Source organism: Sinohyriopsis cumingii, chromosome 9 (assembly GCF_028554795.1).
Source record: "Sinohyriopsis cumingii isolate HCF-2022 chromosome 9, ASM2855479v2, whole genome shotgun sequence".
NCBI lineage: Eukaryota > Metazoa > Mollusca > Bivalvia > Unionida > Unionidae > Sinohyriopsis > Sinohyriopsis cumingii.
In genome coordinates this window covers 79952812-79972820 of record NC_142969.1, presented here as the reverse complement: position 1 = coordinate 79972820, position 20009 = coordinate 79952812, and the positions used below count along the sequence as shown (strand labels likewise).

Genomic DNA, 20009 nt, shown 5'->3' with positions numbered 1-20009 from the left:
TCCATTTCTTTTATTCTAAATTGAAATTCCCTCTCTTTCTTCTCTCTTTGTATTTGCATCTGTCTCTTTCTTTCTTCCTGATCTAATTGCAATTGCACTTGTTTCTCCTCTTTCTGAAACTGCATTTGTTCCTTTTGTAACTGCATTTGTTCTTTTTCTAACTGCATTTTTCTTTCTTTGTCTCCTTCTTCCTTATCTAATTGCATTTGCATTTGTTCTTTCCGTAATAACATTTGTTCTTTCTCTTTCTCCAATTGCATTTGTTCTTTCTCTTTGTCCAATTCCAACTGCATTTGCTTTTCTTCTTTATTTTTCTGAAGTTCCAGCTTTCTTAACTCTAATTCCATCTTGCATTTTAATTTTAATTCCATTACTTTTATGTCAGAGTCTGATACATACCCACTGATCGAAACCAAAACAATTTTATAAAAAAACATTCTTTTCCCCCAATTATTGGACCAAAATATTTTTTATTTCTTGCTTCATTATGGAAATTTTTGCCTCAGAGAGATCATATTTTCTGGCAAGTTGAATCAATTCATCTTTTTTTTCAAAAGGTCTAATTGCTCCTGGGTAGGATTTGAAAGAAAGATTTCCACCTTTGATGACATTATAAAAATCTCGCTGATTTCACTTAAGATTTCGAGAATGTAAAATAATACTTGGGATTTAAAATATTTCGAACACTAAGGGTAATTCAAATTTCAAAAACAAAGTTTTCTGAAATATTTTAGGGAAAATTCATATATCCCAAGGACGAGCGACCCACTTTTCTTTGTTACGTTTAGGGTCTTTTAAACAGTAGTAAGAAAGGAGTGAAGACAACAAGCTTTGTAAAATTTAGCAAATAATTTGTTTACCTAGAAAACAAGGTAACAATGAGAAAAAGAACTTACCGTTCATCGAATCAAATCCAAAATAATCCAAGAATTAAAAAATAGAAGTCCTAGAAATAAAAGTCCTAGATGAATTTGTGTTGGAGTCCTGAATAAAAATCCAAGATGGAGGACGATGACGTATGCAATTGTCAGTGTTGTCCTGATGTGTCAACAATTCCTTGTTGAACAACAGAAAGTAATCATTCAGGTTTGAATTCCGAATAAAATTAAAATAAATATCTTTGTCCAAGAATTATGTATGAGCACTTAAATATTTCCAAGGGAAAGAATTAATAATTCCATAAAATAGAATTTCAACTCAAAATGGTCACAACCAAAATACCTTTAAGTGTAAATGGTTTTGAGCCCAACTGACTAAATTCTCAATAGAAAAAGGTCATACACTAATTTAAGATGCAAAACAGATTTCCGTGTGAGGGTCAGATGATCATGGCTCTTGAACAAAATAGAAGCTGTTTACATGACCAACATCACGTACTCCCAGTATGCCCTTGACTAAAATGAATGATTTTTACTCTGGGAAATAATAATAAAAAAAGAATTTAAAAAAGTGGATTACTTCAACTCACTGATTTCTGAATCAAGGTCAAGAACTAGGTCAGCATTAGATACAAAGTTGATATTCTTAGTTGTTTACAAAAAAACAGTCAGGTCAAATAGAACTGAATTTCTGGAAAATGCATTTCTGGAAAATGTCAAATCCATTAAATAAAATTACATTACTATAGCGTGTAATGAAACAAATGTTTTTAAAACTAACAAAAAAACAATTAAATTAAATCAAATATAAATTTAATCAAATATACATAACACACTATCCATACATATAATGAAATAAATAAAATGAAAAATCTAACAGGCAAACAATATAAATTAAATATTAATAACAGTGTGTTTTTTGTCTTGTTTATATGCAGTTTTTGACGAAGTAACATGATGTAGTTTATTATTTTTACAGTAGTTGAGATCGTAGACATTTGTTTATGCAGTATTTAAGAAAGTGGTCTGCTAGTTATTGTGCATATATAGTGTTTGAAAAGGTGGTTGGTATTATTTTGTGTGTGTTTTTGATGTAGTGGCTAAGAAGTGGTCTGGTGTTCTTTTTAGTTTTATGTAGTATAAATATAGGTTGATTGAACTCGCTAAACATTTCTTCGCTCTTTTAAATTAAGCTATGGTCATGACTCTTCTATTCCAATGTAATAAAATTTAATACACATGTGTCAAAATTTTCTGTCGTTAATTCCAGATATATGTAACTTTGACGTTGGGTACTGCAACTGGATGCAAAGGCAATCTGATGGTTTTCGTTGGAATCGCACATCAGGAGCTGCATCCTCCAAGAAAACTGGCCCGCAGGGTGGCCATACAAACGGGAATGGTAGGTTTTATTATACTATATAAAATGTGATACCTGTTTTACTTCATTGTGAGAAATAATAATGTATTGTTTTTCATATGTCTGTTAAGGTGAACCTGAAAGAAATGGAAAACGGTAGCTCATACTTTACTTTGATTATGTAAGCTAAGCTGCCCTTATCGTCGGGTAAAGCAAATGCAGTAGGCCTCCAATTACGTTCAATTATCATACAAGCTGAACTCCTGTTTCCAGATTGATGATTTATTGTTGAATGTTTGACACTTTTAATTGTAGATGTTCAGCTGGCGGAAACAGAGATGGACTAAACCAAATCTTTTTTTTCTGATTGATTTCTTGACCAAGAATTGTGTGACAAGACCTGAGGAAATCTGAGAAATGCCGCATCTTCTATGAATTTATAAGGATGCAAAAATGAGCACATTCTGTGATTTGAAAATCTGAGTTATAGAGATGAAATTTCGCCGCAAAAATATCTGAAGAAGTTTAAGGTTGTTGCCAATATGAATAAATTATTTTTATTTTATAGGTATTTTGGTTACTTATTACCAGCCGATCTGAATTTGAGACAAGCATTAAAATGGTTGTTTTAATACTTTGCTATAATTTCTTCCCTTGTTGCAGCAGACGATTACTACATGCACATCGACGCATCATTAGGGAATGAGAGCGACAATGCCATTCTACATCATGCAGGACTTTATCGCCCAGGGCCATCCTGTCTTTCATTCTGGTATCATATGTATGGAGAACACATGGGGAAACTAAATCTGTACACTAAAAGAAATGACAATTCAACAACTCCGGTGTGGTTTAAAACTGGAGACCAGGGCAATAAATGGACATCAGCAGCTGTAGACGTAGACGTTGGTCCAAACGTAAGAGTTGAATTTGAGGCAATCAGAGGAAATGGTGGTCATGGTGATATAGCTTTAGACGATATTTCACTGATCAATGGAAATTGCAACGGTAACACACACACACACACACACACACACGCATATATATATATATATATATATATATATATATATATATATATATATATATATATATATATATATATATATATATATATATATATATATATATATATATATATATATATATATATATATATATATATATATATATATATATATATATATATATAAGATCTGACATCAAAACAAAACGTACTTCATGGTAGGCCAGTATTTGTAATTGTGTGAACCTTCCATTCATTACGTTCAAATGCCCTCTGCAAATATCTGCTATTGCTTCCTTTTACTTCTTCCTATTCATTTGCTTATAAGAACGTGCATACAGTGTGATACTTATTACGAGAAAGAGGATTAACAAACCCAGTGAATCATAAATACCGATTAATTAAAAAATTTGTGATTGGGCCTTTTTTTATTGCACTGCATAACTGCTTATTAACATAAAAGTAACAGCGGGTTATTGTAAATGTTCTTGACTAACAAAGACCGTGTACACAAGTAGACGGTGACTCGAAAAACAGTTTATTTAAACAAAACGGAAAAACCAACGTGAGTTGCCATATATTCTGAATTTCTTGTAACGTAGTTCCACCTGTAGCTTTTATCAGTAAAAATAAGTGCCATCCTTGACGCTTTTAGCTCTTTATTATATATTTTCGGTTTCAGTTTAAGAAATAATTTTGTCCTACACGCTTATACTTTTTTGTTTAATGTTCTATGTACCTAGGTAGAGGAAAGATAATGATTCTGAAATCGGTCATTAAAAAAAATCTTTGGAAATAATTAATAGAAAAAACGATGCAAATAATGTTTGTGCATCCCAGACGAAACAAAATAGACAAAAATGTTTTACTTATGACAGATTTGGTCTACATCCACAACAGCGCGTCATGGCAGTTATTTTAACTTATTGTAAGAATTATTCAAAAATAATTCCAAACTTCAGCGTCAAGATTTCTCAATTAAAGGTTGAAAACAGTTGACATAATGCACCAAGTTATTATTATTAAAGGAATATTTCCTTCACTCGCAAAAAGGAATCAGTTGGTAAGTGTTAAATTTGGTTAGCCAATGTCCAAGACAATTACTTCCATGTAAAATAATGATTTATATACATACGGCTTTATACAAATTCAAACATTTCATTTTTAATTTGTCCAATCATCATGAAAACGCTACTAAGATTTTTAAAGTACCCACTGTATGAATATTCCTAAAGAAAGAAAAAGAACGTAATTAAGGCAGATTACCTTTGGCAATTTAAAAGTGGAGGATGTTAATGAAATAATTAATGTAAATACTACCATTACACACAATTACCTTTCTCATCAGATTTATAAACAAGTTAATACATATAGGCAGATAAGGAAGTTAATTTGATTGTCACAATCAACGTGTTTAAGTACAAAGACATTTTACTTACTGAATTAGTTACAGTTACTAGACGATTGATACCGTAAGACTAAATGAAACTAAACCAGTCAGAAATGCCACTGGATCCTCTCAGTTGGTATACCATCTGATAGCTCTAAAGAAAAAGGAATACCAGCAGCATCTACCTATATACATAAATATAAAGTCTTTAAATGATTTAAATGAATGAAGTCTCTTCTTTATATTTTTATAGCACGTTAGCTGGGGCGGGGGGAGGTACGAGAGTTATGACCTTTGTTCGGTTACTTGCATCTTTCGCTGAAGAAAGATGCCCTCGCTGCACGTTATTAATTTGATTATAGGTTTACTGACCATTTGGTCACTTTACTGATGGCAATTAGGAAAAAAATTAGCAATGTCCAGACAGGAACAAAATGTTAACAATTTAATTACACCAGTTTAATACGAATTTAAGTGATTGTATTTATAATCATTTTATTTATCAAATATGCATTGTAATCGAGGAATGGTGTCAAACTAATTCTAAAGATGTTCCACTTACAATGCTCTTCTGTTGCGAGTCAAATTCAGAGATTGGTTTGGGATCGGCTAACCGTTATGTTCCTCAGAACACAAACTTGGCAGCAGAGGTTAATGAAAGAGTTTGTACTCTTTCCGATGCATGAAAATTAAACATAAGCCCAAATTTGTAGTAATATTTAAAAATTAGTTAAATATTTGGCTGAATCCGTGTGTTTATTTCTTTACAAATATCGCAAGAAAGTTTCACACACGGTTGTGACAACCTTAGGATCGTTAAAGAGACGAAACATCAATAGCGGAGAGAACGTCCAGAAAGTACCGTAAATATTCCTTGAGTGTTCTACAGCTGTCTGTTCTTGTGTGACGTTATTTACATGTAGTGCAATGAATGTCAGCGCGATTTTATGGAGATACTTGTTCTCTCTAATCTGTCTGTTGTATTAAGAACGTACGAAGAGAACGATTCCTGCTTTATATTGTTCCTCTGAATCATCGCTATTATTTCTAGTCAATCATAAATAAGCCTTAAGACATCCATTCTATAGCGCAGCGTTGATTAATGATTACGAGTGGATTCTGTTTTCGCTATAATAAGACAAAATGCTATATGACCTTTTTTGTTTGATTGACACACTTTCTAAAACTTATTTTATCGAAACTGACCATCCGAGAAGATAGTTGTAATGTTTTTTTTAATCCACTTCATAAAGTTTAATTCATTTTTAAAAAAAGAAAATGGCGTTTGACTGTGAACGATGATAATTATATCACGTGCATGACAAAGCTTTTCAGATCAATCAAAAGACATTTGCTCTTTTCTCCTTGTAGGTTTGCTATAAAATGGTAACTTTTGTTTAACATAAACATATACCTACATACACACAAAAGTGGTTACTAATTTACCTTGATTTATGTATTTCCTCTACTGGTTTGGAAATTGATACAGGGGCCACATCAACCACAAGGGATTTGACGGAGTTCTTTGTCGACATTGATGGGAAAGAGAAAAAGCTAAACACAACCACGCTGATTGAAATCAGTGTTATAAACTCAGACGCGACTACCTATGGAAATCAAACAAGGACTATTGGACACAACTCAATAGCCACAGGTGAGGAGAGGTTACACAGATTGGAGAAGTTCTTCAATAAATATTGAACGACGCTGTAGTATCAACAGCAACTGTACAGCTTCACAAAAGAGCTAACTTCATTTAAAATATTTGCATTGTGGATTATTTATTAGCCTTTTGGACCCGAGTGTATATTATTCTCATAGTTAATAGTCTTTCTTTCTGCGCTCTTTCGTTTGCTACATTTATGCAAATTTTTTGGTCAAAGATATGTTTCATTGTTAGAATGTAAATTTAGAACAAGTCTGAAAACTAATTGTCATATGCATGAGAAGGGATACTTTATACACATGGAATTTTATAATACCCAGTCATCAGAGTTCGATAGCTGCGGTGGCCTGAGTGGTTAGAGCGTCGATCTCCGGCCGAGTGATACCAAGACTTATGCAAATGGTAATAGCAGCTGCCTTGCTAGGTGCTCAGCATTAAGAGGTTAATGTTAGGACTGGTCTGTCATATGTCAGGATAACGTGACTGAGATGGACATGATGCTACGTGTCTGCGTCATGATGCCCCAGCGCTAGATAGCATTATAAACTGCACAGTGCAGAAATCATAGCGATATGACTGACAATTTTTTAAACTTACGTTCAAAAATCCAAAAAATACACACACAGTTTACTCATTGTAGTATACTACACAGCAGCATTACATATGTCTCATTTATGTATTTTATAATATAGAGTAGCGTGTCGATATCTACACATGGAATTATGCTATAGACTGGCAGGACAATATCTACAGCGAGTTTTGTTCAAAACAGCAATATTATATGTAGACTCACACACGACTACCATTGGAAGTCAAACATCGACTATTGGACACAACTCATGGGCCAGAGGTAAAGAGAGGTTAGATGTATTGGACACGTTCCTTATTAAATAATCAACGAACACTGTAGTATCAACAGTAACTGTAAAGCTCTACAAAGTGCTAATTTTATTTAAAATACTTGTCTTTTTGAGTATTTATTAGTTTACTGGAGCTGAGTATATTATTATAGTTAATTATCTTTCTTTCTCCTCTCTTTAACTTCTACATTTATGCAATCTTTGGTTAAGGAAGTTCAGGTTTATGATTTAGAGCATCCAATTAATGAACTGATATGTATCTTTGTTAGAATGTAAATTTAGAATGTAAATTTAGAATAAGTTTGAAATGCAATTGTTTGTGTCATGTGTGCTAGAAGGGGTACTTCATAAACATTGACTGTTAATATGCCCAGACCACAGGACTAAATATTACCCAAATGGTCTTTTTTCCTGCGACTATGACATCATGAACTGGCGACTAGTATACTATACAGTAACATGACAATAATTGCAAACTGTGTTCTGCTATAGAGTAACAGGAAAATATCTACACATGGTATTGTACAATACCGTAACATGTTAATATTTACACATGGTGTTAGACTATATATTGGGGGGGACAATATTTGCACATGGTATTATATTATACTGTTAGAGTCTATGCTCATGATATAAATAATAGAAAAGAGTGAAGAAAACGCGTTTTGTAAAATTAAACAAATAATTTATTTCCATAAAATACTAAGTGAAAAATAAAATAAGGAACTCACGGTATTGCGAATTAAATCAGGAAAAAAAATCCAAGAATTAAAAAACGCAAGTCCTATCAATGAAAAGTTCTAAGTGAATCAGAGTTCAAATCCCTATCAAATCTAAGGTGGAAGGCGATAACGTCTGTAATAGTAAGCGTTGTACTTATGTGTCAACAGTATCTTGTTGAATCAGAGAAAATGTTATTCCAGTTTTTGAATTCTGTATAATTTCCAAGTAATGCCTTTGTCCAAGAATGATGAGAGCACATATGTATTTCCAGGGAAAAGAATCAATTGAATTTCAATAATTTGAAGAAAATAAAACCACAGGCCAAACTGGACACAATATAAAACAACTTGACGTCTCAAGTGTTAACGCACTTCTACTAGCTGCTAGAATTCTTATCGTAACATCAGCTATAAAACTAACTACAACCCAAACAGATTCCCGGATGGGGGTCAAGACTTCAACCTTCCAGAAGAAATGGAAGTTTGATACATGATAAATATCCAGTCGATGAGCTGTGATTTTGACTCAGCTTAATGATTCTTACTCTGAGAATGAGAAAAGTAAAAAACGTTGTTTACCAAAACTGTCACTGATTGTGATACAAGAGCAATAACTATACACAATGTTTCATTTATAAGTTAATTACGTCGAAAATAAATAAATAAATAAAAAAAACATCAGTTAGAACTGAACTTTGTTCTGGACAGTATCAAATCAAGTCACCAATATTTTACAATAGCATGTAATGGAAGAAAAAAATGAAAACAGACAAATAATTAAATTAATTATACATAACAATACACTAACTTGAAAATATTTACACATGGTATTGTACTATACGTTGATAAGAGAGTATCTGCACATTATTATTATTATTGTATTATACAGTATCAGGAAAATATGTACACAGGGTATTATACAATACAGTAACATGACGATACCTGCACATGGTACTATACGATACATTAAGATAATATTTACACAAGATGTTTATCATGCATAACGAAATGTTATAGAATCCACATATATGCATCAACCTAATGTCTTAATAAAATGGGTGAACAAAGTCTGCCTCTTATTTGAAAAATGTGTTAGCTAGAGAAATGTAACTGGAATTGATCCCATGGTATTGTTACGTTCGCGTTTTATTGTTACACGATTTACACTTTCCAACAACAAATAAAATGTACAATTGGGATATATTTTCTGTAAGAAAGAACAAAATTAGAATGACCTTCATATTTTTAAATGTTATCACTTTTCAGTTTTATTTGTAATGCCATTTACTATCCCGATGGGACATTGCCTAAACTATATTCCCATAATAAAATTTTTGTGTATTATTTTATTTACTTGTGGAACATTTTGTATATAATCCATTTATCATCTGTTGCTTTTATAGATCAAAGCAAATCCACATATTATGTATGTTTAACTCCTTCATTTTCATATCCGCTGTGTTTTGTTTGTTTGTTGTTTTAATTCTATCACATTATACAAACTCATTATCATACAAAAATTCAATGTTGTTATGTTTCTTGATCGTTCTATGTATTGTGCTTCGTTAAGCTCATAATTGTAATTAGAAATTGTCTTATTGGTATGCAGTGCCCAAAATCTCAACATACAATTTAAAATCTACAGTCTGACAATATGGAAGTATAACACGTTGAATTGGTAACATCACAGCACGAAAGAATATTAAGTTTGCTGATTGAAGTCTTAAGATTGCTTATTCAAGTCGTGAGCTTGCTGATTCAAGTCTTAAGATTGCTTATTCAATTCGTGAGCTTGCTGATTCAAGTCTTAAGATTGCTTATTCAAGTCGTGAGCTTGCTGATTCAAGTATTAAGCGTAATTGCTCTAGACAAAAGTGTTTCAAGGTTTTGTAATTATTTTCAGAATGTGTTATAATTGGGTCAGTAGCCGGGGCCATTTTGTTAGTAGCTGTTGTCCTATTTGCAAAAGTTTGGATATTGAGGTAAGAGAGAGAGAGAGAGAGAGAGAGAGAGAGAGAGAGAGAGAGAGAGAGAGAGAATTAGAGTACCGTCTCTTGTTTTCATGCTTTTTTGTGGAAAGCGTGGGGAGTGTGTTATACGCACAACATGTTCCTAGACGGTACAATCGGAGTTGCAGTGGTGAAGGACCTATATAAGGTCAATGACTATGCAGATTCACCGTAGATTCAGTGCTACGATACATTTGTATGCTTTTATGCTCATGCTATTTTGTATACACAACCTTCTGTGCAGTTCTTGTCAGATTTATTGTCAGGTTTCCAATATTACAGACTCAACTCAACTTTTATATTCATGAATCCAAACAATTTACTATTTGTTTTAGATAGGAATATTATTTTGGTGCCAGTCTCCAATTGTATATGTTAAGTGCATTCTTTGTAAAGGCAAGATCATTTGCAAAAGAGAAATTTACATTGCAAAGGTCATGCCCACTCGCCATGAGTTTACCTTAATGACGATATTAATCATGCGAAGAATTGTCACGATAAAGAATATCTCTGATTACATTGTTTTCCTGTCCACCACTGTTTCTCTTCTCAACTGCTTGCACATAGTGTAACACATGATAATATCTCTATGAAAACGAAATTAACATTGGTATCGTTTTTAGTTTCTAACACTTCCACCTTTTACAGTTTAAAAACAGTCGATGTCAATATAATCGTAATAAAAAATGTAAAAAGGGTCATATGCAGCGAATATTATTCATACAGACACAAACGGGTTGTGTTAATAAAAGAAATTATACAATGATTCTGAAATAAGAATTTAATTTGATGCCAGTTATTTTCAAAGGAGAGAGAAAAAGTACATATCAAAGAACTAAAAATAACTGATTGTTCATCGTTGTGTTGGACAAAAGTTAATGACGCAAGACAATCAACCAGTATATATATATATATATATATATAAATATATATATATATATATATATATATATATATATATATATATATATATATATATATATATATATATATATATATATATATATATATATATATATATATATATATATATATATATATGTATATGTATGTATATGTATATGTATATATATATATATATATATATATATATATATATATATATATATATATATATATATATATATATATATATATATATATATATATATATATATATATATATATATATATATATATATATATATATATATATATATATATATATATATATATATATATATATACATTTTTTCAGGAGAAATCAATGCTCTGAAGAAAGAAATGCTGCAAATGCCAGGCTTGAATACGGAGGAAATACAGAGGACTACTTGCACGTAGTTTATAGTTCCAATCCTAGCACTACACAAAACCCTAATATTCCTTACCCACACAACATAAGGAGCAATAATGATAACGAATATGATTACGTTTCCTAGGCAACAAATAGGCATCCCTTTCGCAAGAAACGCACAAGTGTTTGAGTCTTCTTTCTTGATGCAGACTAATGTTGAAGGATGAGAATTAATATCATTCATATAGTACATATGATTACTGACGAAACATTTTGATGATTGATTGGGATAATATGTTTTATGTAACGATGCAAACCGTTCCTGCACATATTATATTATCGGACCAATAATTATTTTGCAGCCATGGACCAGTCCACTGGAGGTGTATAAAAAATCAGAGTATTCAATATTTTGAGATTTACTCACTGCCTTCTAAATGGATTCACATTGTCTTCATTATAAATTGAACATACTTCAATCTATGTACCATAATTAAGAACAAAATATGTTTGCTTTCATTTTATTATCATGTATTTAATTTCACACTGGCAAAATATATGCACTATTGGTGCGTGGCTATTTGATTTTGTGAAGACCAGGTAGTCCCCTGTTTAGCAGCACTAGGGGTAAGAAGATGCTGCGATTCATCTCTTGTTCTAAGCTTAAAAGTGCCTTCGTCTCTTTTGAATGGAAACATTTGTAGTTTATATGCCAAACTAAAGAAGAACTTAATGTCATTATATATATATATATATATATATATATATATATATATATATATATATATATATATATATATATATATATATATATATATATATATATATATATATATATATATATATAAACATTATGTTTCATGAGAAATGAGTTACTGATCCGATCTCTATAATCATGCTATAAAATATTGGTACTGCTACCAGTATATTACATTATCAACAAACATGATGACGTCATGGAGTGAATCATGCGCTTATTACTCTTACAGCTACCATTACGTCACGCTATTAACAGGTTTGATGATAAATACTAACGTGAGAAAAGATATGATCATATTTTAGGGAGGACATGTATACACTGTTTTGCCCTCTTTTGTTATATTTGTAGTTGAAAAATTAAAATGTGGAAATGGATGTTACTTGCTTTTTTGTATTACAAAGGTCTTCGCGGCATGTAACATAGGATTGCTTTGTTATTTCTTTTACTTTTTATTGATTTACGGTGTATTGTTATTTTTGTCCAACAACATTCACCAAAAAAGTCCCACTCACTCCAAGAAATATTCTGGCATGCTTAAAATCTTGTTAATGTATACTGATTTCACTTCGTTAACAAAGGCACTATTATAAGAAGAGTTTAACCAATAGTTCTTGCCGATTTTACATAGTCATTGCTTATGGCATATATATGTAGATTTCAATATTTCTGTAATACATATTTTTGATATAGTCTTGAATGTATTTGGTCGTGTACAATGTTTTCTTGTTGATATAAAAAGTGAATTTTTCAAAGATTTGGATTGACAATAAAGACATTTCATTGATTTTAATTATCATTTGATACTTTTGGTTCAATAGACTAAGAAGAATACCAGAAAAGGATTGATTTTGTAGAAGAATTATAGCTTACATTGTTGCTGTAAAATGATATATTTATTGCTAAATATTGATCTAATGTGGATTGATATATGATTATTACGTTACGCCGTCATCTACATGGCATTACGTCTGAGCTTGGTGTAACGTAACGCTGCAAACATTGGGAAGAAATTAAAGAGAATGCGCTTTGATTGCTACGACTGTTTCATTATGTACTGAGACAAAATGCTTATACAATTTTATTGGACACAGTTAAGGTTGTATAAAAGAAAATTACAAAGCCAACAAAAGCATAAGGAACGTGACTAAATCTTTAGAGTCCTGCCGTAAATTGGCCTGACATAATTTTGAATGGCGTAAATCAGCCTCACAGACTTTTGCCAACAGAGAATTTATGTAATCTCCCTAGGTGTGCAATATTGAAACAACTAACTCAACAACATACACACTATTTATGCTTTTGATTAGAAAGGTCTATTATCTTGAAACCGTGCACATTGGATGAATTTGTAAATATTCTGTCAACTGATGTTGTTTGGACAATTATTGTTAGATGACTTTTCTCGTACTTTTCTATGCAACGATCCGTATTATGGATTAGTCATTCAACTGAATTAAATGCTTTTTCTGATTAAATTGCAAAAGATCTTTTAGATAGTTCTAATCAAATATTTTCAAATGGAACAATAAAGAAATATATGATAATAAAGTACATAGCAGAAATTGTTGGGAGGGTGGGGGAGGAGGAGACATATAAGTTAGCTAGTGTTACCAATCTATGGTCACACAATTAAGTAACAGAAAAGAAGAAAAAAAAAGTTTTGTGAAGCTTAACCAACTATTTGATTATTAAATTGATAAATGTAAAATGTGATAGGAAATTACGGTATATTGAAGTGAATCCAAGTTAGTCCTTACTAAGGTCTATGAAAATCCTAAACGAGTGAAAAGTCCCTTATAATTTCCATTACAGGATATGTACTGGTGCTTCAATAACCATGACGTTGTGACGATGGCGTTGTCCAGAATTCTTTGGAATAATTTATAACTGTTATTTATGTCCAAATAATGTGCACTTTCATTCACCACTGAGCAGTCTAAACAAATGTTTTTCCTCTGGAAAAATATCTAAGTACAACGTAAAACACGTCTGCGGACATCAGGAACAGAAAAAGTATGGATGACTCGAGAAATCGGAATGAAACTAAATGCTTAATTTTCTCTTTGATACACCTTATTTTGCGACTGTATTTCGCAATAGACCTCATGTGATTGCATACAATTTCGTGCAACAAATGGAAGACCACATAATTATTCTCGAAACTTCCATATCTCACTAGTGACTGAAAACTGCGCCATTGGCGACTTTGTTTAATGTCCTATTATTACGATTATAATTGCTAACTGTCAACACGGACGTAAACATCTATGTATAAATTCTATGCAATGTGCGTTCTTAACAGATGCGAATCACGTACACAATTTATAATAAAAGTAATCTATAGAAATCACAATCATGGATAAGAATTATAACAATAACATAAAATCATATGCCAGAAGTTACCAAAAATATAGATGTACATAACACTATAAATAAATATCATACTGCTAAAATTTCACCCAAGACTAAGAACCTCCCAAAGTTAGAATCACATAATTTTTGCTAGTAACAATGATAGAAAACAATCAGAAAATTTGTCAACTTTCATAGGAAGCAAAGTGAAGTTAAAGTTAGAAAGTTTAAAACAAGTGTAGCTCAATAATGGGTAATTATAAGTAATTAGATTCCAGCAAATGATTTCATATCTATCGAATTGAACGGCATTAATGATCATTTTAGGAGTACACACTCATCCCATGAGAATAACGAGGAGAGAAATGACAATGAGGAACCATTACATATTAAGCGTTAGACAGTACTAAATTATCCAATCTCTTCCAAGGAGATACAGAATGTACTGAGATATTTGAAATCAAATAAGACACCTAGAGCAGATTCCATTATTAATGAATATTATAAATGTACATGATAAGTTTACCTTCCTCTTCCTGTAAACTTGCTAAAAATACATGTTATTCCTGAAACATGGGCTGCATGGTTCATTGAACCACTACAAAAAAATGATATAAATTAGATCCTAACAGTTATAGGCCTATTACTTTCTTGAGTTGCCTTAGGAACGTCTTTACTGCTTCTTTTAACAACAGGACTTGCTCTCTACTAGAAGTAAACGGTTGGTATCTGAGTCACAGACGGGTTTTCGTAAAGCAATCTCCACAACTGATAATAGTTTTACCTTCTATTCCTTAATACAATTACTAAAGAGAAAACATTGTTTTGAGGCTTTCGACTGGATATGGAGAGCTGGCTTATAGAGAAAATATATTAACTCTGCGACAAAAGGGGAAATACTGAAGTGGATAATTAACGTGTTTATATCTATATTAAGTCTTGTATCTATCACATTAAAAATATATAAATATCGTGGCTATTTACTTGCAATCAAGTAGTTAGGCGATGCAAACATCTGTTTTTCTGTATTATTTGCCCATTATCTAAATGATATCAATACTAAATTGTGTCTGAGCTCACCTGATTTACTGAATGGAGATATAGTAAGACATTTATAACAAGTGTTTTTACTCCATTTTTCGGTATGTTTGTGAAACATGGACACTCACATCATATCTACAAAGAATGATTCCAACCTTCGAAATGAGATGAGGTGGGAAAACAACATTAAAAAGTGGACAGGCATGGAATTTGGAGATTGCCAAAGGGCAGTAGAGAACATGGAAAAATGGAGAGAATTGGCTGCTAAGTCATCTGTGATGATGCTGATGCTGTAGATTATATAACTCTACGCATTTTAAAACATTCATTAAAAGTATTACATTTATTGGATCTTAGATAATATTGCACACATTTGTATCTATTCTACATGTTCACTGTCATTACATTTGTCAATTATAATTTAGTGTAATATTCTGAATACATTTTTCTTGGATATTTTGGTATTTAAGCCATTGTATAAAGTTGTTGTAAATAGGAAATTATAAAACCGTATATAAGAAAACTCTATTTTTTTATATTACATGAAATCGAACATTTGGTTTGCATGTATTAGCTTTGAAAAAAAAGTCGTTCGATAGATGTTCGTAAGAGAGAAATCTATTGACATAATTCTATTTTATAAACTTGACCTTATTATCTTCTTCTGAAGTTTAAAGATCAAATATTATTTTCAAGGTGACATATTGTTTGTGTTTATTTCTCTGTTGGTACTTTTACACGATGACACATCTCGCTTGGCTCATTTTCCTATAAATATCGTGAATAAAGTAATTCAAATTCAAAAGAATGAAGTGAATAACCTTTGTATTTTCTATATAACTAATCAAATGGTTAATTCGATTGTGCAATGTATAGGATTACTGTATGTACCATGTCATGACTTGGGATAAAGTAATGGATAGTGGAATACATCTTTAGATTACATATTGGATTTTGTAACGGCTTGTGATTACCTATTGCATTTTGTAATGGCTTGTGATTACCTATTGGATTTTGTAACGAATTGTGATTACCTATTGAATTTTGTAATGACTTGTGATTGCCTATTGGATTTTGAAATGACTTATGATTACCTTTTGGATTTTGTAACCACTTGTGATTAACTATTGGATTTTGTAACGAATTGTGATTACCTATTGGATTTTGTAATGGCTTGTGATTGCCTATTGGATTTTGAAATGACTTATGATTACCTTTTGGATTTTGTAATGGCTTGTGATTACCTTTTGGATTTTGTAATGACTTGTGATTACCTATTGGATATTGTAATGACTTGTGATTACCTATTGGATTTTGTAATGGGTTGTGATTAACTATTGGATTTTGTAATGACTTGTTATTTAACTAATGGATTGTGCAGTGCCTTGAGATTGCTATTGGACTGCGTAACGACTCGCTATAAACTAATGAATTATGAAATGACGTCTTATTAACTATTGGATTTTTCGATGACATGGGACAAAAATGTATTGTGTAGTGACAGGAATTAAATAATGAATCGTGCAATGCTAGGAATGTCTGGTGGATTGTTAAAAGAGAAGGATTTACTATTGGACTTTGTAATGACATGCGATTAACTAATACATTATGCTATGACTTGTGATTAAATATTGGATTTTGTAGTGACTTCTGATTAACTAATGGAATCTGCAATGACCTAGTATTAATTAAAGGATTGCATAATCACTTGTGATTAACTAATGGATTCGGTAATGACATGGCATTAAATAATGAACTATTCTATAACTTGTGACTAACTATTGAACTGTGTGATCACAGACAATAGCTAATGGAAAGGGCAAGAAGCATGATTGACTAAATGATTATGTAATGACTGGGATGAACTATTGAATTTTGTTATGACTTGTAATTAACCAATAGATTGTGTATTGATATTGTACTAAATAATGAATTATGTTATGACTATGTTCTGACTTGGGATTAACTACTAATATGTAAAACGAATTCTGATTAACTAATAGATTGTGTAATGACTGTGATTAAGTAATGGATTGTACTCTGACTTGGGATTAACTCATGGATTGAGTAATGACTATTATTCACTAAGGGGTTGTGAGATGACTGGGTAAACTGTTGGTATTTGCAATGACCTGTGAATAATGGATTGTGCAGTTATGTAGGATTAGCTAATAGACTGTAAAATCGCTTGGTATTATCTCCTGGATATTTTAATGATTTGCAAATAGCTAATAGACTATGCAATAACTTGATATTAACTAATGGATTGTATAATGACGTAGGCTTTTATAATGTCTATAATGAGTTGAGATTAACTATTGGAATCTGTAGTGTCCTGGGATTAGCTAATGAATTATTTAATGAATTGGGATTAGCTAACCCAAGAGATATTTGTCATCTCTTTATCTTAATTGGCATTTACCCGTCTGGTCGGATTTCTTTAACTCTCCGTTTAAGTGTGTGCACTAATCTATCTCGAAATGTAGATGACAGTTATTAGCAGTAATATAGGTCGCCGACACCCAGTTTTCAATGTTTGATATGCTACTAAGGCACATATGTCTAACGTTCAACATACCCAATGTATGAAACACTGGAAACCAAAGTGAATGAAAGTATATTAAAAATGACTTAAATATTGATAAGAGTGAGCAATATGGATTGTCCTTAATTTCACACCTTTTTAAACACGCAAGGAGAGTACCCATTATTAATAGAATCGTGAAAGGCAGAATTACAAAAATATGTTTACTGCATCTACTTATCCTCAATAAAGCAAAGATTTTTAAATGCTTGTTTTGAGCAGTGAGGCGGAGAGAGAGAGAGAGAGAGAGAGAGAGAGAGAGAGAGGGAAGGCGCACAATGAAAGCATTCGCGATTTGAGTATGTTTTTGAAATGGTTCAGTGTGTGGTAGGCATTTAGCATACATTTTGTAGAATTCTGTCTTTTTGAATTGCATCACTCTTTCCTCAAAACAGTAAATCTAAGATAACAGTTGGAAACGGCACTGAGAGTAATTTCTGATCATCTCAGGATCAGGCGAGGATGGGCTTCGATCCTGCGATGAGATCGAAAACAAGGTCGTGAATGAGGTGTTTATTTATAACGTAATTGAAAGATTATTGAATCTGCCAGCATAAGTGAGTGTTTAAAATCCAACGATGGATTTACAGAATGATGCACACAGAGATCGACAATGAAAATAAGAAAAATATATATTCTAAATGGAACTAATAGCATCACGTAGCTTCAACGAGTAGTCAGACTAGAATCGACTTACGAGACTCGTTTACAAATATGACTGATACATGTATCTAGGGAGGATCAATGCAAAGCATTTATTGACAAATATGATTCATACATGGATCTAACACTATGGATGCTCAGTATATAGAATTGATACACAGATATTAATAACGTAAGGTTCATCAGCAAGTTAAATGAATGTATAATTCATTTTCACTCTCAGAGTGATATTGAATTACAGCTTCACCCATATAGTGATATTGAATAATACTTATTAAAAAGTGGAACATACCTGTATATCATTGTGTCCAGTCCCAGTCGACGATCACGGTTTATTTCTGGTTCCACGATTCTCGCCGAAATGTAATGGAGCAACCACGCGTGATTCAATTCTCCCGGTCTGCCGAAGGATCCGTCTGGAGCGTCCCGAGGTCTTGCAGACCATTTGGCACCAAAGCTTTGGCCCCTCACTGCAAGAAACAAATACAGTCATCCGGGTGAATGTCAGTATCAACATCCGGTTACACGAAACCCCACAAGTCTCCGTGTGGCAGATTAAAGATAATGATTGAGTTCAGTAATTACGGTTATATACAAATAATACGAACACGCACCTGGATTGGCTCCGTACCACATTAAATTGTTTTATCAGAACTACTGTACAAGATTATTATTAAAATAACTACGTTGTACATGAAATTGTGTCCGACAAGAATATTCTCACTGGATTATAAGAACTCGAATATTGCTTATCATTTAATGCATTCAGCATATAATTGAATTCAACTTGTCTGAATGCCATACAAATGGCCAACTTGAAATCGACTTCAGTCCATCCGATACCATGGCATTGTGTGATGTAGGTCTGACCCTCTGTAAAATTCACAGTGCTTTCTGAAACATCCAACATACAGAATAATTATGTCGGATAATATAGATAGGAAGACATATTTCACATCCATCTACAGCTAAAGATTGCGTGCCAAAAGTAGTCAGCTTCCTGACAAAACTTGTATTGTGATAATACATCAATAATTTCCTCTCTCAGTAACCTTCTTGTGGTCAAATCCGTGTCCAGAAAACTTGAGGTAATCCGATTTCTCGCAGCAGTCACTTTGCGTATGCAGCAGTGGGTAAACCGAATGCAGCATTATTAGATAACCAAGGCAAAAAATAAATCACCCTCGGGTAAAGCTGTACGGGACAAAGAAACATGAATAAATTTCATTCATATACAGTTAAATACATACCATTCAGTGACAACTGCAAGACATGTTAAAATGTGTATGATGTTCAAGATTGTTAATGTTATAGAGTGTTAATAATTGTTGTTTCCTTCGTCTAGATTGCATACGTCCGTCTCTTAAAATAGACAAATTACTCACTATTGTATTTAAAAGTCCTGTATCTATTCCTGCCGCTTCAAGCTGAAGTGTTTCATGAGT

The 20009-nt window shown here is 32.1% G+C and overlaps 1 protein-coding gene and 1 long non-coding RNA gene across 9 annotated transcripts in view; one reads left to right on the top strand and one right to left on the bottom strand.

The window, feature by feature from the left end:
* The window catches only part of LOC149792096 (MAM and LDL-receptor class A domain-containing protein 1-like), a 43784-nt gene extending 31108 nt beyond the window's left edge, over positions 1–12676 (top strand). For 2 of the 7 annotated variants that reach the window (XM_089970609.1, XM_089970608.1), the window contains exons 5-9: positions 2149–2280; positions 2902–3246; positions 6124–6288; positions 9786–9864; positions 11129–12676. In XM_089970609.1, coding sequence (XP_089826735.1) covers positions 2149–2280; positions 2902–3246; positions 6124–6288; positions 9786–9864; positions 11129–11309 — 902 coding nt within the window. In that variant the 3' untranslated portion in view covers positions 11310–12676. Of the gene's footprint in view, positions 1–2148; positions 2281–2901; positions 3247–6123; positions 6289–6992; positions 7151–9785; positions 9865–11128 lie in introns of all 7 variants that reach the window. The other 5 variants (XM_089970614.1, XM_089970610.1, XM_089970611.1 and 2 more) reach the window with 5 other exon arrangements.
* Positions 7160–19862, bottom strand: LOC149792095 (uncharacterized). Of its 2 annotated transcripts, none has more exons than XR_016423479.1 (3): positions 19815–19862; positions 18857–19034; positions 7160–8428 (listed from the first exon to the last, which is right to left on the bottom strand). It is a non-coding gene; the product is annotated as an uncharacterized LOC149792095 (long non-coding RNA). The 2 variants fall into 2 exon arrangements; XR_016423480.1 differs by lacking the exon at positions 19815–19862 and adding an exon at positions 19617–19696.
* Between the last annotated feature and the right edge of the window lie 147 nt (positions 19863–20009).